This window comes from Eupeodes corollae, chromosome 2 (assembly GCF_945859685.1).
Source record: "Eupeodes corollae chromosome 2, idEupCoro1.1, whole genome shotgun sequence".
In the NCBI taxonomy this organism is placed as follows: domain Eukaryota; kingdom Metazoa; phylum Arthropoda; class Insecta; order Diptera; family Syrphidae; genus Eupeodes; species Eupeodes corollae.
In genome coordinates this window covers 91,636,249-91,660,720 of record NC_079148.1, presented here as the reverse complement: position 1 = coordinate 91,660,720, position 24,472 = coordinate 91,636,249, and the positions used below count along the sequence as shown (strand labels likewise).

Sequence of the window (24,472 nt, the reverse complement as noted above, 5' to 3'; positions counted from 1 at the left end):
TTTCATATAGGTACAAACAAAAAAATACACTAGGTATATATCTACATACATATGTTTGTATGTACCTATCTAAAGGTTTACCTGACGATGACACAATAACGTGAAAATATATTATAAAATATAGGTACCCACTGTACATGCCTCAACTCAACTTAACTTAACTTAACTCAAATATATGAAAAAGTAAACCAAGACCTTCCACAATATGTTTTTAGATGTTTCGGCAATTCAATATGATTGTCATTGCAGTATGGTACATGATTACTAAACATTGTACTCACGTCCATTCCCTCTCTGTGTTGGTAAGTGGAGTGTTGTGTGTGTGTAAGTGAGTATATCTCTTTGAAATATTTGTTTGTTTTTTGTTGTTTTCCTCCCCCAAAAACACACATGTTAACAAAAAAGGGCTTTTTTACACAAATACTTCCTAACATTGTTACCGCACTTTACCTAGTGAATGAGTAAAAAGGAGAATATGAAGTGTTGAATATCGGACTTTTTGTTGTATGACTGTGTGTGAAAATGAAAATGAAAAGTGAAGTTGTATTTTATCTCAAACACTTTCATGTAAAAAAGCTCTTTTTTATTTCCCTTGTGCCAATAGCGAGCGAACGAAGTGAGAAACATGAGGCAAAAGAAAATATATAAAATTTATTGTATTAGTTTTAGTGTGGAGTATGTTGTTGTTTTTGGCTTTGTTATTTCTACCAAATTGGTTATGTGTGTGATGAAAATGCATATTGCATAAAAACAACTCTCTCATACATACACATACATACGTCTTTTAAAACTTAAAAACTTTTAAAAAAGCATTGCATGTTGTTAAAATAGCCACAGACAGACAAGCTTCATAAAACTAATTGTAACTAGGTCAGGGTGCATACCCATCATCTCTGCGTGCGCGCTGGTGTGGTAATGCGTTGTCAGCAACACATAAATATATACCCACCGACACCGACCGACCGACCGAACGAACGATGGCAAAATATTTCTCTGTTTACAAAATAAGTATATAATGAAAGTAGTACAGGGTTATTAAGCGACCTATTAGCATACTTTAAACAATGACTGTTTTCATTAAGTTAAGGTTAACATAGCATTATGTTAAAAAAAAGATATCATAGTGACGCAATACTTTGTTTAACAAAAAGCAAAACTAACTAACTTATTCGAGATTGCTTTTTATGGTTTTTAAACAAAATTTCCATCCTAAAATGAATATGAAATGATGATGATACAAATGTGAACACATATCTATAAACAACGCATCGCATGAAACAACTCTTCCAAACTTAAATTAGGAAGTTAAGGTATATGTAAGGTATGGTAAGGTAAGGTAAGGTATACCTAGAGTAGATTTAGATTGCTGACGACCGAAGATTGAGAGGTTTTGGCTTGTCATTTCTAGGTAGGTATGCATGCTCCAACAAGTAAGAGGTCCGAACCGAAATTTTTATTTCACACCTTTAATTAATGCATTACCCAACAATTTTTTGGTGAAAATGGAGACATAGTAGAAATTTAGCTATTGGGCCTTTACTTTGTGTGTACAAATAGTCAGTGGGATTTTTAAACACGTTGGTTTTTATTCAGCCCTACTACTTATCCCTTGATTTTTAAAGATTTGATTTAAATGTTGAATATGTTTAATTGCGCATTTATTAAGCAATTATTATTACTATTTTTTAACATTGATAAAATATGTAAAATATACATTTGTGTATGCATCTATGAAAATATTTATAAATAGTAGTTTTATGCTGAATAATCAAGTCGGTAGGAATACCTTACCTACCTATATTTTGTTTTAATTAGGTACCTGATTGTGTAAGTTATATTTACTAAAATGAAGTTGGTAGCTAGCAAATGTGTACATATATAAATGGTGAGTATAAAGTCGATACAAAAACAAGATTTTGATTGAACTTGACATAAATATGATGTGAATTGCGAAAATAATTTATTCTGAGCAGTGTATATTGAAAAATCAAAATCGTGCTGTCATATTGACAATTGGTAGTTGCCAATTTGATGATGTTCATATTGACTACAAAAATTGTGAATATTGACGTGTTTTTTGGGATTTCATAAATGTGTTTGCAGTAGTCTGGTTTTTATATTGGAAAGTTGATATAATTGAACAATTTTGTAAAAATTATTTTAAAAAAATGAACAATTTTGTTAAAAAATTATTATTATTATTAAATTATTTAAAACGAAAATGTTAAAAATGTATCGATATTCAGACCAGGGTGGATAAGTAACTATCACATTTTTGATAATCAAATTGACTGTCATCGAGCTTTTCGACTTTGTAAGATGATTATTATAAGAAATAAAAACTTCTACGAAAAATGGTAAAAATTTGCTTTCGACTAAAATTCTTATAAGCAAAAATAGATTTTGAAATCAAATTAATTCATCAAATACAAAATATTGTTGGTAATTTTTAGTTAATCTTTAAGAAAAATTTTATTGAAAATTTGCGACCCACACTGATAACTTTATAATCCGTCGGTCGATTTGTCTTGCTTAAAATGTTTGTAATTTTTAGGTTTTTTGTAAAAAAATTGTTAATTGAATTATTCTTAAAAAATATAAATTACCAACAATATTGTTCATATAAAAAAATAGTTTAGTTTGAAAATCTAGTTTTTTAAATAGATTTTTAGTCGAAAACTAATTTTTACCAATTTAAGTAGCAGTTCTTAAATTTTTACAAATTGGATGAATGATACTAAATTGAGAGATATCAAGAATGGAACATCAATTTTTATCAAATTTGCGTACTATTTTTTGTAGATTTTATTTTTTTATGAAAAAACGGACTGTTGTTGTTTTATAAATAAAAAAACTACTGAATGTCGAAAACAATATTTTCTGTGAAATAAAAAAAGTTTGAACACAATATTTTTAATTGTTGAAAAGATATTTGAGTCGAAAGGAAATTTGTACCAAGTTTTCGTATTGTTTTTTTTTTTCGTTAGGTTTTTATTTTTTGTAAAAAAAAAACTGTCGATTAGATTTTCCTTAAAATTTTACTGAGTGTTGACAACAATATTTTTTTTAAAGATAAAGTAGTTAAAAGAAAATATCTCAAGTTTTGAAAAGATATTTGAGTTGAAAATCAATATTTACCATCTTTTATTAAAAAAAACTTCCAATTCGATTTTTCTCAAAATTTTTCAGAATGTTGAAAACAATATTTCTCATAAGATAAAATACGTTGGAAGCCATAATCTAAAATTTTTGAAAAGATATTTGAGTTGAAATTTAATTTTTACCAACTTTTAGTAATGTTTTTAGGTTTTTATTTTTTATAAAAAGAAAAACTGTCAATTCGATGTTTATCTAAATTTTACCTTACATTGAAAACGTTATTCTTCGTTGCAATTGTTTTGGAGATAAAACCATTTTTTATTCATAAAATTTTCGAAGTGACAAATTTGTTCAGTTTTTTTAATTTACAAAAAAATGCTACAATACATAATACAAAATTAAATTCAAGTCTCTAGAAGTATTGGTTCGTGAGATATTTAGGATTAACCAACATTTTCCCCTTTTTTTTAAATTACTATGGTAAAAAAAACCACCCACGCAATTTTCTTGAGAACCCTTTCTGCATTCATTTCAAAATTTATTTGGAGCCGATATCTTTACTGGTTCTGGAGTTATGGACAACAAGAAAAACGTCCCGAACTTTCGTACACACGCACAGACATCTTTCTAAAAATCTTTTATTTCGACTGTGGGGACCATGAAATGTCGAGAAATGTCGAAATTTTCAATTTGACAAATCGGGCCCATTATAATAACCTCCTCTGGGAAGTTAAAACAAATTTATGGACATTCAGACCAGGGTGGATGATAATTGACAATCACATTTCTGAAAGTCAAATTTACTGTCATCGAGCTTTTTGTCTCCGGAAGATGATTCAACTCAATTCAATTTTGTTGAACAATTTCATTGAAAAAGTTCAGATAAGAATTGTCGAAATTCAAAGTTGCCATGGTAAAATTTTAAATTGTTTGAATAAAACTTTTCTTCATTTTTCTTGTTATTCGAATGTTTTAAGCCTTGTCGGTCAAAAGAAGGTTTTTTTTAACGAAATGAAGCTAACTTAGAAAAGGTTCCAGTCGTTTGTGTAGGCGTCTTGGAGCTCATTTTGATTATCATTTATCAAAAATCAACTTAACCGATTACATCCCAGAACTTATTTCAACTTAATGAAATAGACAATTTTTAGAAAATAATTTATATCTAATTTGTTTTCATGTTTCAATTTCGTTGAATGAAATAAAAACTGGAAGAAAATGTATCGTTTGTAGATTATGGTCTAACTATGTGTATTTCTACGCGTGCAACAGAAGACGCTATATTTGTTAACACCAACTTTTTGCAAAATAACAAACAAATTTTACAGCTTACGTTTTTTCAATATATACTAAAACAATTTAGTCAAGTCAGCTTTCAAAAACAAAACTTTGATTTTATTTTGCAATGGCTGGGAAAGACAAAGTGTGGGAATGCATTCCACATTCGCGTAGTACGGTTAAAGAACGAATCTCTGTACTTTACACTGCCACCGGGATTTGGCTCGAGAGTATATTTATGAACATTCTTTGAAGCGCGAGTATTACGGTTAAACTGTTTAAGGGGAGGAATGCATCTGGCTATTTCTCTGGGCAAAAACCGTAAGCATGTTCAAGCGACGTAATTGATCTTATGATGGTATTATTACCAATCAATCTAAATGCTCTATGGGAGTTATACTCAAGTTTTGGACGTATATAAGTCTTGTATCTATATAACAGCTGGTTTAGAAGGGAAGAAAAACTTCTTAAATCGCCCTAGAAAACCCAAACATTTTGCGGCGTTCCATAAAAGGTGGTTGGTGATACAATACCGAGAATGTCGAGGTGTTCAGTCTCCTCGATGCAAGGGCCATCTATGGATAATGGCAATGGGGTTATATCTCGCTTTAACGATACAAGACAGCATTGCGTTTTCAAAGCATTAAATCGCACAAGGTTTTTTAATCCCCATCGTACAATGCTGTTTAGGTCGGAATTTAATGAGCTTATGATATTAAGTCGTTGGAGTTGTGAAGATGTGAATCTGAAAACGATTATAAAAAGCTAAGTACTATCGTCAGCGAAAAAATTTATGGGATTAGTAGTTGCAAATATGAGATCATTAATAAAAATGAGAGTGTTGGAGATAGAACAGAGCCCTGGGCCACACCAGCATTTAATTTTTGGTTTTAAGACTTGAATCTATCCAATACAATTTGTATTGAACGATCCAAAAGGTAATTACTAATCCAATGAAGCAGCGACTCATGAAAACCAAAAGCACGCATTTTTTATAAGAGACCCTGATGCCAAACCCTATCAAATGTTTTTGAAATATCAAGTGCAATAATCTTCCTTTCCCAAAAGCGATGTAAATATTTCCTCAACTGTTCTGTATATTTTTTTAAAATTTTGTTTATTAACTTTCCATACGATGTTATTGTAATCGGTCCGATTTGGCGAATTGAAAACATTGACATTTCTCGACGTTTCAAGTTTCATAGAATCTACATAATTGATTTTCGGGAAGTTTTTTTCGTTATCCATAACTCAAGAAATACATTTTGTTATAGAGACAACATTACTTGCACACAGGAATGGTTGAGAGTTGTAAGTCACTAGGCCCTGGTTCTTCATGAACTGTTGCGCTACCTAATTTATTTTATTTTTTTATAGAGACAATCATGCAGAAAAAGTTGGTGTTTTTTTTACCATAAAAATTTTCAAAAAAAGGGAACATTTTGGGTAACCCAAAAATTGATTTTCGAGCCAAGTATCTTTTCAAAATTAAAAATATTGGCTTCAACTTATGGAAAATATTGTTTTCATCATTCAGTTTTTTTTTTATAAAAACCCAACAGACAATTTTTTATAAAAATTGTAATCTAAAAATTGATATTCGATTCTCTATATTTTGTGAATAAATGAAGGTATTGACTTCAAAATGATTTCATTCTAGTTCTGCATTTTTTTGAAAAAAATAAAATCCCTATTTGTTTATATAAGAAATAAAAACTTTCAAAAAATTCTACGAAAATTGGTATAAATTTGATTTGACTAAAATTCTTATTAACACAAATTGATTTTGAAATCAAACTATTTCTTCATGTACAAAATGTTGTTGGTAATTTTTAGTTAATATTTAAGAAAAATTTGAAATTGAAAATTAAAAAAAAAAAAGAGGCAGGGATGCGACCCACACTGATAACTTTATAATCCGTCGGTCGATTTGTCTTGCCTTAAATGTTTGTAGGTTTTTGGTGTTTTGTAAAAAAAAGTTGTTGATTGAATTATTCTTAAAAATTTCAAAATTACCAACAATATTTTTCTTATAAAGAAATAGTTTAGTTTGAAAATCTAGTTTTTTAAATAGATTTTTAGTCGAAAACTAATTTTTACCAATTTAAGTAGCATTTCTTAAATTTTTACGAATTGGATGAATGAAATTAAATTGAGAGATATCAAGAACCGAACATCAATTTTTAGAAATTTGCGTACTATTTCTTGTAGATTTTATTTTTTTATGAAAAAAGGGACTGTTGTTGTTTTATAAATAAAAAAAACTACTGAATATCGAAAACAATATTTTCTGTGAAATAAAAAAAGTTTGAAGACAATGTTTTCAATTTTTGAAAAACTATTTGAGTCGAAAGTAATTTTTTCTCACTTTTATTAATTTTTTTGTTTAGGTTTTTATTTTTTGTAAAAAAAAACTGTCAATACGATTTTTCTTAAAATTTTAATGAAACTTGACAACAATATCTCAAGGTTTTGAGAAGATATTTGATTAGAAAATTATTTTTTTAACAACTTTGAGTAATGTTTTTTTTTTAGGTTTTTACTTTTTGTAAAAAACTGTCAATTCGATTTTTCTCAAAATTGTTTCGAACGGTGAAAACAATATTTCTTATAAGTTAAAATTAGTTGGAAGACATAATCTCAAATTCTTGAAAAGATATTTGAGTAGAAATTAAATTTTTACCAACTTTGAACAATGTTGTTTTAGGATTTTATTTTTTATAAAAAAAAACTTTAAATTTAATTTTGTCAAAATTTTACCAGATGTTAAAAACATTATTTTTCGTTGCACGAAATTATTTTGAAGATAAAATCATTTTGTATTCGTGCAATTTTCGAGGTGACAATTTTTTTCAGTTTTTTTTAATTTATAAAAAAAACGTTATTTGATTTTTTTCAACATTGAACCAACATTTTTTTAAACTGCTATGGTAACAAAAAAAACCACCTACGCTGTTTTCTTGAGAGCCCTTCTGGAGCTAGGGACGACGAAAAAACGTTGCGAACGTACGAACGTACGTACACACACACGTACAGACATCTTTCTAAAAATCTTTTATTTCGACTCTAGGGACCTTGAAACGTCGATAAATGTCAAAATTTTTAATTTGACAAATCGGACCCATTACAATAACTTCATATGAGAAGTTAAAAAAATGTATCGGCATTCAGACCAGGGTGGATGATAATTGACAATCACATTTCTGAAAGTCAAATTTACTGTCATCGAGCTTTTTGTCTGTGAAAGGTGATTCAACTCAATTCAATTTTGTTGAAACATTTTGATTGAAAAAGTTAAGATAAGAATTGTCGAAATTCATTGTTGTCATGGTGAAATTTTAAAGTGAGTCCTATGAAATATTTAAGTAAAAGTTATAAGTTGGCTGTGTTTGAATAAAATTTTTACTTTTCTTCAATTTTTTTTCTTTTTCGAATGTTTTAAGTCTTGTCGGTCACAAGAATATACTTTTTAAAGAATAGAAGCTAACTAAGAAAATGTTCCAGTCGTTTGTGTAGCCGTCTGGGAGTTCTATTATTAATAATAAACATATTTATTTAAAAATGACTATCAAATTTTTATTGTGACAGCTTTTTAGCTATCTATTTGACTGGCTCCCGGAAATTACGCCAGAATTTTTTTTGGAAAAAACACCAGAAAATTCTTCATACAAAATTCTGGCTTTTTTTCCTAGGAAAAAATCCCAATTTTTTCTGGCAAAATTTTGGAATTTCAAGCATTTTTTCCATTAACAGAAATGAAAAAAAAAATATTTGGAAAAAAAGCCAGAAATAAAATTTCTGGCGTTTTTTCCTTTTCATGTTTAGGAAAAAACGCCAGAAAACTGTATTTTGTATAAATTGTTGTAATAAATAAACAGTTTTACTACACATTCTTTGTCTCTATCATCTATGGTAAGAATTATTGTTTAGTTTTCTAGATTTTAATGATGTTGACACTAACGTTTACTCTGACGAGGAAGAAGAAGCGGAGGAACATCCTGAAGACGTAAAAGAAGCGGATGTAATATTATGTATTGTTGCCGTGCAGACATATGAAAATATGCTCGGAGTGCAACTTACAGTTGGAAGCCCAAGCAGTTGCAGATTCAAACTAAAATGCTGCCGGGAAATCGTAGCAGACACTTTGCAAGTTTACATTTAGTAAAAATATTTTGTTCTTTTCATTTTGTTAAATAAATTGTAACAAATAAAAAAAAATATTGAAAACTTTAGTCATTTTTTGCGTAGCAGCCACGCCGCCGTAACCGCGCCGGCCCGCGCCGCATCCGCAACGCCAACCATGGCCACGCGTACCGGGCCGCGCCCGCGACCCCACCCGCGGGTGCATGTCAGGGGCTGTTTTTTCCTGTTGTGATAAAATGTCTACAATATTTACCAAGTAGGGACTTTTAAAATGCAAAACATTTTCTGGCTTTTTTTCCAAATTGATATTAGGAAATAAGGCCAGAATATATCAATTGGTTTTCTGGCCTAATTTCCATTTTGGTTTCTTTTTTTTCCATTCTTCCAAAAAATTCTGCTTCTTTTTCCAATTTGAAGCAGAAAACATTTTCTGGCGTTTTTTCCAATAACAAATTCTAGCGCAATTTCTTCTGGCGTAATTTCCGTGAGCCCTATTTGACTATCATCTTACGTAGATCAAATTCGGTCATTTTGATTGTCATTTATCAAAAATCAACTTAGCCGATTCCATTCTAGAACTAAGTTAAACTTAATGAAATGGACAATTTTCAGAAAATAATTTATATTTAATTTGTTTTTATGTTTTCAATTTTGTAAATTGAAGCTGAATGAAATGAAAACTTAAGGAAAATGTATTGTTTTCTGGATTATGGTCTAACTATGTGTATTGCAACATATGGCGCTATATTTGTTAATACTAACTTTTTTTAACAGCTTATGTTTTTCCCTATATTTAAACAATTTAGTCAAAGTCAGCTTTCAAAAACAAAACAATGTTTTTATTTTGGTTTTACAATTATTTGTAGAAAAAATAATAACGAAGTGCTATAAATACTGAACAACTTTGAAAACCAAAATGACAAGTAAGTTTTGAATTGTCTTATCTTTTTTTGTATAATAACCACACACTCAAGGGGATAATACTACTCTTATTATGTAGACACAATGTGAGTACTAGGAAAGGGAGAGAGGGGTTGAAAGGAGGTGTCGTTGCACATTGGTTTTAAATTCCTAAATATTGCAATGGCTTCCTAAACAGAGTGTGGCAAGGCATTCCGCATTCACGTAGTACGGCTAAAGAACGAATCTCTGTATTTGACAGTACGACCGAAGTTGGAATCGAGGGTATACTGATGAGCATTCCTAGAAGCGCGAGTATTACGGTTGAACTGTTTAAGGGGAGGAATGCAGCTGGCTATTTCTATAGAGCATAAACCGTTAAAATAACTGTAATTTTACGTAGTCGACGTAAATAACCCTTTGATGGTATTATTAATAATCAATCTAAATGCTCTATTGGAGTTATACTCAAGCTCTGGACGTACATATATAAGTCTGGTAGATAACAGCTAGATCAAAGGGGGAGAAAAACTTCTTGCATCGCCTCAGAAAACGCAAACATTTTGCGACATTTTTGGCGACATCGCGTATGTGATCATTCCACGTGTGAGTCTGAAAACGAATATGAAAAGCTAAGAGTACTATCGTCAGCGGAACAACGTATTGGATTAGAAATTGCAGACATGAGATCATTAGTAAAAATTAGAAAGAGTGTTGGAGATAGAACAGAACCCTGGGGCACAACAACATTTATTTTGTGGTTTTTAGACTTGAATCGATTCAATACAACTTGTATTGCACGATCCGAAAGGTAATTACTAATCCAATGAAGGAGGGATTCATGAAAACCGAAAGCACGCATTTTCGATAAAAGAGCCTGATAACAAACCCTATTAAATGCTTTTGAAATATCAAGTGCAATAATCTTACTTTCTCCAAAGCGATGTAAAGATTTGCTAAACTGTTCTGTATATTTTTTAAAAAATTTGGTTATTAACTTCCCATACGAAGTCATTGTAATTGATCCGTTTTGTCAAATGAAACATTGACATTTCTCGACATTTCAAGGTTCATAGAATCTACATAATAGATTTTCGGGAAGCTTTTTTCGTTGCCCATATATCAAAACAAATTTTGTTAAATAGACAATAATGCAAAAACATGCAGAAAGGACTCTCAAAAAAATTAAGTTGGTGTTTTTTTTGAACATTTTGGGTAACCCAAAAATTGATTTACGACCAAAGTATCTTATCAAAATCAAAAATATTGGCTTCGACTTATGGATAATATTGTTTTTACATACAGTTATTTTTTTATAAAACAACAGACAGCTTTTTTATAAAAATTTAAATCTACAAAAAATAGTACGCAAAATTGGTAAACAAATCAGTATATGTTTATATAAGAAAAAAATTTGCTTTCGACTAAAATTCTTATTAAAAAAATTGATTTTGAAATCAAACTATTTTTTCATGTACAAAATGTAGTTCGTAATTTTTAGTTAATCTTTAAGAAAAATTTCGAAAATCAATTTTTACAAATTTTATAAATTTTTTTAGCTATTTATTTTTTGCTAAAAAAACTGTCAATTCGATTTTTCTCAAAATGTTACCTGATTAACAATGTCACCTTTTTTTTAAATTGCTATGGTAACAAAAATCCACCCACTCAATTTTCTTGAGAGCCCTTTCTGCATTTTTATCTGTATAACAAAATTTATTTGAAGTCAATATCTCTTCTGGTTCTTGAGCTATACACACGCACGCACAGACATATTTCTAAAAATCTTTTATTTCGACTCTAGGGACCTTGAAACGTCGAGAAATGGCAAAATTTTTAATTCGACAAATCGGACCCATTACAATAACTTCTTATGGGAAGTTAAAAATAGGTTTTAGTTTTAAACATAACTTATTGTTTTAATTTAAGCCAAAATTCAAACGAATTTAACATCCATAACAACAAGTTCGTGCAATGAAGACTTACATTTTATTTTAACCTATTTATTATTGACTTATCATTCATTCTCCTTAATTATGTTTGTAATTATGTATAATTATTATGTTCTGTTTTATATTAAAAACAATTAATTCTTCCATCTTCTACCCTTAACCACGTAATATATACTTTAACCACAAAAGTCAAAAAGAGTGGTAGTGAGAGTAAGGGTGACCCATAACTCGTTTTACATTATTTTCCTGGGCTGAAATTAAATATTTGTTGCTTTGCTTTTTGTTGCAATTATTGAAAGTTTAATGTTGATCACCTTGAAGGATAGTCATCATCATCATCATCTTGAAATCCTTGCAAATTCAATATCAAGTTTTTATGTTTGATTCATTTATTTTCTCTGAATTGCAGTAGCAGCAACAGCAGCAGCTACATAATTAACATAAATGTGTGGTTGCTATTATTTTTGTTTGATAATCAGACACCAATTTTGTTAATTAAAAGAATATAGCCATTTTTCATTGCGTTTGCTTATTTAATTTATGTTTAAAATAATATATTTTTGAATTGAATTTTCAAATAAAGGAATTTAAGACAAAATTTTCCCCAAAGGCATCACAAACAAATAAAATATTATTCTCATAACTAACTCACACCAAATAAAGCAGATTAAAAAAATGCACGACTGAGTGCACGTAATTCTTGCTTTTATAGGTCAAGTTGCTTAGAATTTTAAAACTTGTGTATACAAAAATGTTAATATAACATAGGCATACATAAAGATATAGATTTTTTAAACGTATCTACATTCTACATACCTAGAAAAGAAAAAGTAAATTAAAAAATAAATCAATTTGTTGAGCTGTTTAAAAGTATGTAACCAAAAAGTAAACCATAACATTTTTAAGTAAATAAGTTTCACTTTATAAAAGTTACCTTATGGCAAGGTTGCTGCTGAACAAAAATAGGTCTAATGTTTTTTTTTTCTTTGGTTTCAAACGTAAATGCTTATTTAAAGTTTTCCAAACACCCATCGATTAAAAGCCATGTCGTAAAGGATTCATTTTAAATTACGTAGTTCTGTTACATTTCAAAAACGCTATTAAAATAGTCTACTTTCACGCAATATGCAATAAAAAAAGTCGACGGCGCTGTCGTTATTAGGGCTCACTTCAGGCTGTCCAAATTTCGATGGGGAGTCTTACAAGCAATGCTCTCTAACTCAGCCCACAAACTGTAGTCACACGGATCCAAATTTTGACTTCCTGATGGCCAATCCTCAGCGGCGATAAAATCGGGAATGTTGCTTCGAAGCCAATCTTGCGGTATTTTGGCTTTGTTGTCGAAGAGGATTTCTGCAAATTCGTTCACGCACATCTTTTACTTTCGCAGTTGTTCTAGCGCTGCTTGGGCGACCACTTCTTGGTCTGTCCTCTATTTTTAAAAGTTCATCAAAACGTAGACCGATAAAAAAAAACTTTTATGTACCAAGTGATTTCAGAAGCTCAAAAATTTGGTTTGAATTTTGTAAGCTCATAAGTCATAAAAACTTTTTAATGGGACTATTCCCACTGAAAGTAATGAGCAAGAGATTCATTTTTTAGCCGTACTACGCGAATGTTGAACGCCTTTCGACGCCCCATCTTTCCCTATCATACGAATCCTGAAAAACAGTATCATGAAATCCGTTCGTAGTGGAAAATCTCACACAATTTTGATTACGAACGGATTTCATGATACATTTTTTCGGGATTCGTACAAATTTCCGATTACGATGGAATTCATGATAGGGCTGAATAATGGAGAAAGATGCAGAAAGGGCTCTCAAGAAAATGGCGTGGTTGATTTTTTTTACCATAGCAGTTTAAAAAAATGGTGAACATTTTGGTTAACCCTAAATATCTTACGAACCAAAAACGCTAGAGACTTGAATTAAATTTAACGTAATACCAAACAAGTATATTTTTTGAAAAAAATCCAAAAAAAGAAAAACCTCGAAAATTTTACGAATACAATTTATCTCCAAAACAATTTTGTACAACGAATAATAACTTTTTTGATATCAGATATAATTTTGAGAAAAATCGAATTGACAGTTAAAAAAAAACCTAAAAAACATTACTCAAAGTCGGTAAAAATTGAATTTCGACTCAAATATCTTTTCAAAAATTTGAGATATTGGATTTAAACTACTTTTATCTCTTAAAAATACTGTTGTCAACATTCATTTAAATTTTGAGAAAAATCGAATTGACAGTTATTGTGCAAAAAATAAAACACCCTGCAAAAAAACAATACTAAAACCTGGTAAAAATTTACTTTCGACTCAAATAGCTTTTCAAAAATTAAAAATATTGTTTTCAAAGGTTTTTTATTTCACAGAAAATATTGCGTTCGACATTCAGTACTTTTTTTTTATAAAACATCCACACTCCGTTTTTAAATTTTTAAAAATTGATGTTCGGTTCTTGATATCTCTCAAATTAATTTCATTCATCCAATTTGTAAAAATTAAAATTTGTTTTCGACTAAAAATCTATTAAACAAAACTAGATTTTCAAACTAAACTATTTCTTTATAAGAAAAACATTGTTGGCAAATTTAAAATTTTTAAGAATACTTCAAGTAACAAATCCTAACACGAAAACCTACAAACTTTTAAGCAAGACAAATCGTAAAACGGGATGGGAAGTTAGCAGAGTGGGTCGCATCCCAGCCTCTTTTAATTTTTTCTTTGACATTTTTTAATGTTCTAAAAAAGAGATATGAATAGCATATATAGACTGAGAAGTATAGGTTTGATATTCGCAAACAGTCTACGGAAATTGGCTGATTTCTTGTAGGTAATGTTAAAGTGGTTGTTCGTGATGACCATTTTATTGGTCCATTGCGATACCACATGAATTTTAAGGATTTCTTTTAGGCTCAATGAAACCACTTTGAGTCCCTTATACAAAGGTATGAAGAAGCAGGGCATGTACAGAGGAGGTGTAAGGAACTGTTTCCTCCTCTTCCTCATCTTAAATATTAAACTGTTGTGCATATCCATTAGAGATGATCGACAGTGTTGGGCTGTAATAGAGTTTGTAGAGGCAGAGTCGAGAGATTTGATAGCTGCCTCACTATCTGAGAAAATACGAATATTAAGGTGCTAATATCACGTTTTCTTTAAGCCAGGACAAGATTTCTGGAATCTCCAAAGTTCCGCCTGGAACACGCTACAATGATTGGGAAGAATGGGAGTCGTTCAGCATACACACCTCCACCAACCACTTCATTTGTTTTTGATCCATCTGATTAAAAGTGGACTGACTCTTCTTCCATTAGTGCCCTATCCTCCCAGAAAGATCTGGAAGGTAAAGAAATCTGAAAGTTGGTGTCGAATTGCAGGTGGGGAATTGTGTAGTCTGTGTGCGTGCAATTGGTTTTAAATATTTAAGAACTACGGATTGGCCAATGTTGCGAATAGAAGAGCTTGCAACTATTTGTTTCCTAAGTATATCAAGAGGTATTAGGAGATGTATGGGGTCGTGCGAAGTGATCCGCTAGAGATCTACAGCAGGTTTTTCTGAATTTTTCTTTTATGTTACGTTTCTAATTTAGTTTTTTGTCTAAAATGAGACCCAGATACCTCTTTTGAGATTTGATACCTTTAATATAGGGAGTGTTAACTAATGGAATTTTGTATTTTCTCGAAAATAATACTGAATCATTTTGTGTGGGTCGACACACAGTCCAATCAAATCAGCCCAAAGTATTAGTTTATCTAAGGCATTTTCTAAGAGTTCTTTAAGAGTGTTAAGATGCTTTCCTGAGACATCTTAAGCAACGTCATCCGCATAAGCAATCACTCTGAAACCCTACGTATCTAGAAAAGAAGATATGGAACACAACATTGTGGTGTCCTGCTAATATAGAATCTTCTTGCTGAAGAGTTGCCCAGCTTTGATTGAATTATTCTGCTATAGTTAGCATTAAATAAATTAACTCCCCACAGCATGTTTGATGTCAAGGAAAGCACCAATAGTGAACTCTCTTTGAATGGTGCGTATTAATGTGTGTAACGCCGTTTCCACGGATTTCCCTTTACAGTAGGCTTGTTGAAACATAGACAGAAGTCTTGTATCAATACTTGCTCTCAAATGGATATCAATCAATCTTTCCAGAGTCTCAAGAAAGAATGGTCGTAGATTTAGACTTGAAGATCTTTACGGTTGACTTGCTAGTATTTTCCTGCTCTGGGTATACAAAAAAAATTCACTTCCTTTCATGCTGAGGTAATATGGACGAGATATAAACAGCTATTAAAAATTGCCTTAAGGATTGGTTGATTTTATTTCGGTCGAAACTTATTTAATGATATTGGAAAAGTTGCAAATTGATAATGCTTGAATATTTGTATATCTGTATTATTGATATTATATTTAACTTGTGGTTTAGTTACATATTTGGGAAAGAAATGTTAAATACAATTTGTTTTTTCTTACATAATGCAAATACAAATATCTACTACGATGCTCACGTTTCTCAAAGAGAGGAAACATTCGCAAAATGAAGAATCATATTCAATGTCCTGAAGAAGTAAAAGGCCAATAGCTGCACATTTAGATTCGTTGAAAAAGAATGTTATCAACGACAGTCAGCCGATATGGTAAATAAAAGCACAGCTGTTATCTATTATTCATAGCACCTTTCTAAACCATTATTCTTTGGAATCGAACCTCCGATTTAACAATAAAGCCATTTAAATTACTCAAAACTTTCCTCATCATTTCTTTATTTCTGAATATCGTGCAAGAGACTACAGAGGATGCTATGTCCTTGGACACAGTTACAAGAAAGTAAGTTTACGAATAACAGCTTTGATCTACGGACGTCGAAGATCCAGTATCTGATCAACTCATCCACAAGGATAAGAAATGTTGTTCTTGAAAATTGTTGCGAGTAGTCACGTGAATCTGAACACTCAAATTAGTCGAACACTTCACTTTTAAAAAATAAATCGATCAAATTGTGTAATTTCTCACATTTTCAACTTATGTAAACGCTTTTTAAATGTGTTACTAACCTTAAATTTGAAAAAAAAATTCAAGTACTACAGTTAATAAAAACATTAAAAAGAATGGTTGTTTTTGTTACTACTTCAGAGAGTGCGATCTTTAGCGAATTGTGTAGAAGAAAAAAACTTTTTCGAGTGTTCCAGGAAACTGTTGGTTTTGGGTGAAAATTTTGGCAAATAACTACCTATTTTTAAAGTCTAATAAAGAAGCTGGAACGGATGGATTGAATGCCGAGCTCTTTAAAGCAGCTGGAGATAAGCTGGTTGTTAGCATGCACCAACTTATCTGTAAGATATGCTCGGAAGAAAGCATACCCGATGAATGGAACCTCAGTTTTTGTTTGGCCGATCCTGAAAAAAGGAGACCCTCTAAACTGCACCAACTATAGAGGAATCAGTCTACTTAACCTCGCCTATAAAATCTTCTCTACAGTAATGTGTGAACGTCTAAAGCCCATCTTCAACAACCTGACAGGTCCTTATCAGAATGGTTTTAGACCAGGAAAGTCCACAGTCGATCAAATATTCACATTACGGCAGATCCTAGAAAAAAACCCAAGAACACCAAATCGACACCCACCATCTTTCCATCAGGATGACCATGGAAAATTCGCAATGCTCCATAAAGGTGGGAAACAACTTAACAGAACCTTTCGATGTCAAAAAATGTTTAATACAAGGTGATGCGCTGTCATGCGATTTTTTTAACATCGTGCTTGGAAGAATAGTGCAGAGCTCACACGTCAACACTAGAGGCACTATTTTTCGAAATTCTGTCCAATTACTAGCATATGCTGATGACATTGACATAATCGGACATCAGCGTGATGTCAATCGGGCTTTTGCAAGTTTTGAGGCAGAGGCGGCAAAAATAGGTCTAATGGTTAATGAGGGCAAAACAAAATGCATTCAGTTCAAGAAAGGACTTACAACACGACGTCTCGGTCAAAACGTCACCATCGACAGACGTAACTTTGAGATATTCAAGGACTTCGTCTAACTAGGCTTCGCTGTAAACGCAGAAAACAACAACATCGCTGAGATCAAACGCAGAATAACTCTTGCTAACCGCTGTTTCTTTGGGCTAAGAAAGCAATCCTCTCTCGAATGACCAAAGTGTCGCTATATAAGACGCTTATCATCCCTGTCCTGCTATAAGGTGCAGAAGCATGGTCTAGGACAAAGGCGGAGGGGAGTGGAGGAGAAGATGGAACGACGAGCTGTACAGCCTGTCCCGCGACGTAGACTTAGCCACAGGGGTAAAAGTCCAACGACTAATATGGCTGGGTCACGTAGAGCGCATGGAAACCAAAAACCAAGAGTTCTGACGGACAATGAGGAGGGCGACGAAGTCAATGTTTTGGAAAATATTCCTCCATCGGATATCTCTGGAAACGTGGAGGTATTCGAGTCCCGAAATAATAACGATGAATTAAATGAAAAATGGGATAGCAGTGATGATGAACCATTGGCAAGGTATAGAAGGGTCGGGGCCTTGGAACCGCGGTGGCTCAAATACGTCGTTCCGTACGATGGTATGCCTTCTACCGCGATAACAAATAATGTACAGACCCAAACAGATTTTTTTTTAAATGAGCTGAAGGATCAAACACCGGCCAGTATATTTGAAAAAATAATTGATACGGAAGTCTTTAACATGATCGTTTTGAACACGAAGTTAAGAAAAATAATCGCGAATTTCAAATAAATGTGGATGACCTCAAATTGTTTTTTGGCATTCTACTATTGACGGGTTATCACTTACTTCCCCGATAATGGTTATACTGGTCTTTGGATTTAGACTTACTAACTTACTGTCTAAGGTTATGTCAAAGAACAGATTCATGGATATAAGGAAATACTTGCATTTTTGCGACAATGACCGTTCACCGATAAGCTGTTCAAACTACGACCATTACTTGCTGATTTGCTTATCAAGACAATTCTGCAGTGGGGTGTTTTTCATGAACATTTATCTAAAGATGAATCTATGATAAAATATTTTGGACGATACCCATCGAAGCAGTTCATAAGGGCAAGCCAGTGCGATTCGGTTACAAAAACAGGATGATTACAAGTTCTGACGGTTATTGTTAAGATTTCGATATATATTTTGGAAAATCGGCAGTAATTTGAGATTGGGAACACGTGTTGGAAAAGGCCTCGTGAACAAAGTGAATGCCATTCCGCAACTTATCGTGTACCAGGCACTGTGAGGGAAAACAGAACGAAAAGACGATCAATGCTTTCCATCAAGGACATGAAGAAAAAAATGAGAAGAATTTGACTATCGGTTTGATACAGCAAAGAAAATATTGTACGTACGATTGCTCGATAACAGTGTTTGTATTATGGGAACAAACTACGACTTTGTTCATCCATTTGGCAAGGTGAAAAGATGGAGAACTACAGAAGGAAGGAAGACAGACGTTGATATCCCTTTTGTCCTTCAAAACTACAATAAAGGAATTGGCGGCTTCGATCAATATGATCAGTCAGTTGCAGTATATAGAACAGCTATACGTGGTAAAAAGTGGTGGTGGGTTTTATTCACCTATATGCTCGATTTGGCAGAAGCTAATGCTTGGCGTTTACATTTACTGACCAATTTCGTCGCAGTATTACCCATTTATATTTGAGGCAACTAGCCTCCGAAATTGATGGAAGACACCGGCCGTAAGCCTTCTTCAGTGGTGCCAAAAATTGTTCAAGATGGACATGGACACTTCCCCCAAAGTTGAGTAATCTGTTGTGATGCATAGTTTGTCAAAAGAAAGAACGGTGGTAATGCAAAAGATGTTTAAAAACATTATGCATCGAAAAGGGACGGAGTTTGTTTTTTATATATATAAATACAAGCCCCCACATTTTTGTTTCATGAAATATTTATTTAGCCTCCAATAGGCGCATTAATAAAACAATTGTTTGGAGCCTGGTCTCCACGGGGGAATGCTTCGGAGTACTGGAAGAGGCCACAGCACGCTTGTGGTTGCACGGCTCAGCTCCTCGCGTGGGGTGGTTCTTGCCATCTCCCAGTACACCTCCTGCTCGACTAAACATTATTTATTTTCGTACCTAAGGTAACTACAAGATGTAAATGACACAAACCTGAGATCTTTGACGATACCTAAGAAAAACTAGAAATCGGTGCTTCGAATTAAGTTTAAAAAAATTAATATCACTAACCGAAGAAAATAATAAAAAGAAACCTTCAATTTCCTTGGCCGAATGCAGCGGAAATAGCCCTGAAATGACTCTACCAGTTACGAATTAGTCCTTTGAGAAAGTTAGTCTGTCATGTCTCCACTACTTTTGACTTCTTGTTTTGTTAACTTAGAGTATTTATTCAAAAGTTTAAAATTAGTTAAGACCTTGATTACATGTTTTCAGCATCATAGTGAAAAAATGAGCTCAAAGGTGTAGATAGCCAAAATTCAACGAATAAATGTAACATATTTCTGATCTCCGGCGATTTTGAGAATTGTAACCATTCAATTAATTTATTTGCTACTAATAAGTTTCCATTTCTCTTCGTTCTACGCCTAAATTACTTACAATCCTTAAAAAATACAATTAATATAGTGAGATTGTTTTTTTTAAATAAAAAATAAAGTCAGATATATTTTTATTTATTCGTCTTAATTTTAAGACCTTAGTCTTGAAGATTCAATAATAAAATCTCATCTTGTATTAATGTGCTCCAAAGATAATTAAATTTTGATCAATTAAGGCCCTTAACATAAAAACGAATCTAATGTCTTAAAGCACTCCACATTATTCTATGATTGTGAATGTTGTCGGATTTTTTTTTACAATCGTTATGTTTGGTTAATTGTAATTTTTAAGTGTCGGTTTTGAAGTTAAATTATTTAAAAATTTCATTTGAATGCAATTTTTTTTAATTCAGGAGCTGAAATTGATACGAAGTAAAATTAAGTGCGTTTTCGTTGAGAGAGAGATTCATATTATCTGTTTTATAAAACCAAATTTTGATTATTTTTACCAGATGATGCTCTGAAACAAATTTCAATTAAAAAGTTTATGTTTTCTGAAAATTTCCAAAATATTGCCAATTCAAAATTTTGTTAAATTAAATGTCAATGTAAATATGTACAATAATCGAATGTTCAAAATAAACTTACCCTTCAGTCCATCAACATCATTCATTTCCAAATCAATCAAATCATCACAAGACGATGAATCCGAATCCATGCTTAGGTTTAAGTTTGGATTTACAAGTTGCTGTGCAGACTGAATATTATTTTTCGACATGCGATCCGTGTTTGTCGAATCAGATTCCAAGTTACTAGTATTAGGCACTGAAAAATTCGAGTTCAATTCATTGCTATAAATATTTGCACTTTTGTGGTGTTGCTTGGTGTTTTCATCAGTACATTCGAGGAATGAAGAGTTGGGCGCACAATGCGGTGTTTTGTCAAAGTCGTTAGTGTTGACTTTTTGAAATGACGAAGTGTCATATTGCAACTCTGTTGAGTTGTTTAGTCGATGCTGTTTTGTGGTTGAAAAATTATTTTCCGATCGAAATTGTAAATCATTAAAAGCAGATTCATCTGCAACAGTAGTCGTGGTGGATACCGTTGCGTGCAGGTAGTTATCGAAAGAATTTGCCTCTGATATCTTTTGAAAGCCATCACTTGGCATTCCGACAAATCGACTTTCATTGGGAATTGTCAGGGCTGAGTCCGCGAAACAAGTTTGGGTTAGGGTATTACATTGGTTCAAATGCGAACTTGAATCTTGGTGTGGATCTTTATACTTGTCGGACGGGTTGGTACTGCTAGTGTTGTACAATCGAATGTCTTTTTGATTAAGATTAGGATGGTTGAAGATTTGTTGCTTAGTGTTGGGGCAAGATAGGAGCTGGTCCTTTTCGTGATTACCGAATGTTTGCACCACTGCCGAAAATTCTTCCATGTTTGTTTTGTTTATTTTTTTTTATTGAAAATTAGAATAAAATTAAGCCATAGCAATGTTGTGGTTAAAAGGAAAAGCCTGAAAAGAAAATGAAATGTGTTAGGAACCAAATTGTCTACATCTAATGGATGGTTTAAAGTTTTATTGTAAAGTGAGATTATTTTGAAAAATCTTATGAGTAGAAATACGTGTAGTTTTCTTCACATATTATACACAATCTTAAAGCTTTATAAAATATTTGCCTCACAAATAATTTTTCTTTGAAAGCAACCTTTAAGGGCTTAACGTAAAGTCATAAGCATGACGTCATTAAAAATAAATAAATTGGGTGGCGCCTAGGACCTAGTGACTGACAACTCTCAAACATTCCTGTGTGCGAGTACTGTTGTCAGGGATGGAAAGGACCTACAATTTTAGGCCGAATCCGAACGGCTAATTTGAGAAAGCACTTTTCATGACAAGAATTACTCTTGGAGGATTCGTGAAAAAATAACTTAAAGTTGCATAGGCAGGGATCAAACCCAAGACCTCTCACATGACAGCCCATCGCACTTTTTTTTTTAATTCATTTTTTTTAATTCAATCTTAAACCTAATTAAAGCTAGACAAAAATTCATAAAACTAGCCTAAATAAGTATAACTTACAACTAACTATTCGGCCGTATGAGGGCCATGTAGCAAATTACCTTCACTCTGGAGTCAAGCCGACTGCTAAACAACAGCCGTTTCGTCAGAGCGAGGGCTCCTCTGGCCCTGGTCAGAGCAGCATTTATATGTCTGTCGAAATATAAATACTGATCTAACCAGATACCGAGGTACTTCACTACACTTTTGCTAGCCCGTGATGATCAACGATGACCATCTTGCGCCAATTCTTGCACGTATCCCTCGTGGCCCTAGCCAACGAAGTACGGAACAGAATTGTCTCCGACTTCTGGACATTTATTATCTGTTTCCAGTCGTTGCAATATCGCTGAATCTTGTCGAAATCACGCCGCAAGAGAATTCTAATAACCTCAACCTTTCGGGCCGTTCTGTACGCAATTAGATCGTCGGCTTACGCAATTGCCTTTGTAAGACTACCTATCAGATCGCTGGTGTAAATGCTGAAGAGAATCGGCGAATTCACCGCTCCCTGTTGAAGACCATTTTTCATTGAGAATGTTGTGGTAGAAGTTACATTACCACTTTTGACAACAAACTTTCTACCGTTAAGCATATCATAAAGTATATACATTATACAACAATGGCTTGCTTATGCCAAGCCTGCTCAGTTTTAGGTAACGACCCTCTAACCATACGGTGTCAAAGGCCTTTTCCAAATCAACCAGAACAGCACCTGTGCATTGTTGTTTTAATTTATTCAATTGGTTATCAGAAACGAGTTTAGACGCAGCATGAATTGTGCCATGACCCGCCTTGAACCCGAACTGTTTATCCGGAATTATGTTGTTGTCCGCAGCTCACTTGGTCAGAGCCCTATTTATGATTTTTTCGAAAACTTTGCTGATGCTCGGAAGAAGGCTTATCGACCGAAGATTTGACGGATTGGAGTTGTCCTTTCCGTTTTTCGGGAGAGGATGAACCACAGCGGTCTTCCAATGCACTGGATAATATGCATTATTCAGTGCATTGTTGAAGAGTGTGGTGTAAATGTCAATTGCCTCCATGGGTAAATGTCTTAGTACAACGTTGGATATACCATCGACACCTGCTGACTTTTTGTTTTTTATTGAATTGAAGATTAGCTGAAGCTCAACCTTCGTCGCTTACAAGGGACTTGGTCCCATTTGCTAACAAGGGACTTGGTCCCGTTTGCTAGGCGGTTATGGCATTTGCCAAGGAATCGTCATTGACGACATCAGTGTCCTAACCTCTAAATCGTGTGGGTCTGTACGTCGTCTGCACAAGTTTTTGAGTCTTGTCAGTCGGCCACTCTTGTGCCTACGAAGTGCGTCAATCGTCGCGTTTCTGTAAGCGTTCATTTGGTTCCGTTCTTTGTACTTTGGTATTGTCCGTACCATGGTTCGTTTTATTGTTTCGTCCATCAGTTGTAAATGTTGGTCAATTTCTGTATTTGTCAGGTTTCTGTTGTTTGGGGGGCTATATCACTCGAACGAAGTTCTCTCGCTAGGGCGTTGGTGAAACGAGGCCAACACATCTTACTGTAGTTGTAGAGTGCGTTTTAACGTATTCCTCCAACTCCACGCGTTCGTTCGAAATCTGCATTACATCAGCCAGTCCGCAGTGATCACTGTCGTAACCGACTGTCTGTAAGCAGTTTCGAGGGTGATTACCCACTTTGTCTGTTACTGTCAGTCTGGTGTCGTACAGCAAAAGGTCCAGAAAGGAGCCGCTTCTTGGATACGATGGCTTTTCAGAAGCCTGCAGGTCGACGCTACACTCGACGCTGTAAAGATTCATCAAATTAAAAAGAGTGTTATCTCTGGGATTACTATGTTGATTTCCCCAATCTTCATGTTTTGCGTTCAAATCACCTGCCAAGATGAAATAGTTTTCTTCCAAGCTCAGTTTAAGTTCCCTAAAATGAATCTCGAGTTCATTGTTGTAAACGACTTTATTATTAATGCCTTTTCGTATAAAGAGAGCGACACCGCCCCCTTGAGTGGAGTCGGGCCGGTCTCTTCTTATGATATTGTAATTTATATGAGTCAATTTGTGTTTGTGGTTTAGCTTAGTTTCGCTAGCCATAAACACATCGCACTAACCATCATGCCACGGATACTACATGAATGACGTCATTGTCCAAGTGAAAAACTATTCATAAATTTTGTCCTATAGTTGTTTTAAAGAAAAATTATTCATAATAAAATTCAGAGTTTATGAATTCTGTAAGAATAACCAAATGCACTAGAAACGACCCATTTAATTAGAATTTAATTATCATAATTTCATAAAAGAGAGGTATTAATAAAGGTTTATCCAATTGCGATTTTACTACTTTAAATTGCATTTGTGAACGCACATTTTTACAATGACCGTTTGCTATGTCAATGTGAATTTATTAAGTAAAATCAAAAAAGCAACGTCTGCTAATTATAAAAGTTTCTTACCAAAATTCGGAGTCAGACAACGCAACTCTAAGAGCGT

General features: G+C 33.1%; 1 protein-coding gene across 2 annotated transcripts in view; it reads right to left on the bottom strand.

The window, feature by feature from the left end:
- Nucleotides 1–24,472, bottom strand: part of LOC129948125 (nuclear hormone receptor FTZ-F1) — a 103,404-nt gene that overhangs the window by 67,994 nt on the left and 10,938 nt on the right. For both annotated transcript variants that reach the window (XR_008781834.1, XM_056058977.1), the window contains exon 2: nucleotides 20,569–21,439. Coding sequence is in view for 1 of the 2 variants with exons in the window: in XM_056058977.1 (XP_055914952.1) it covers nucleotides 20,569–21,361 (793 nt within the window). In the remaining variant the exon portion in view is untranslated. The remainder of the gene's footprint in view (nucleotides 1–20,568; nucleotides 21,440–24,472) is intronic.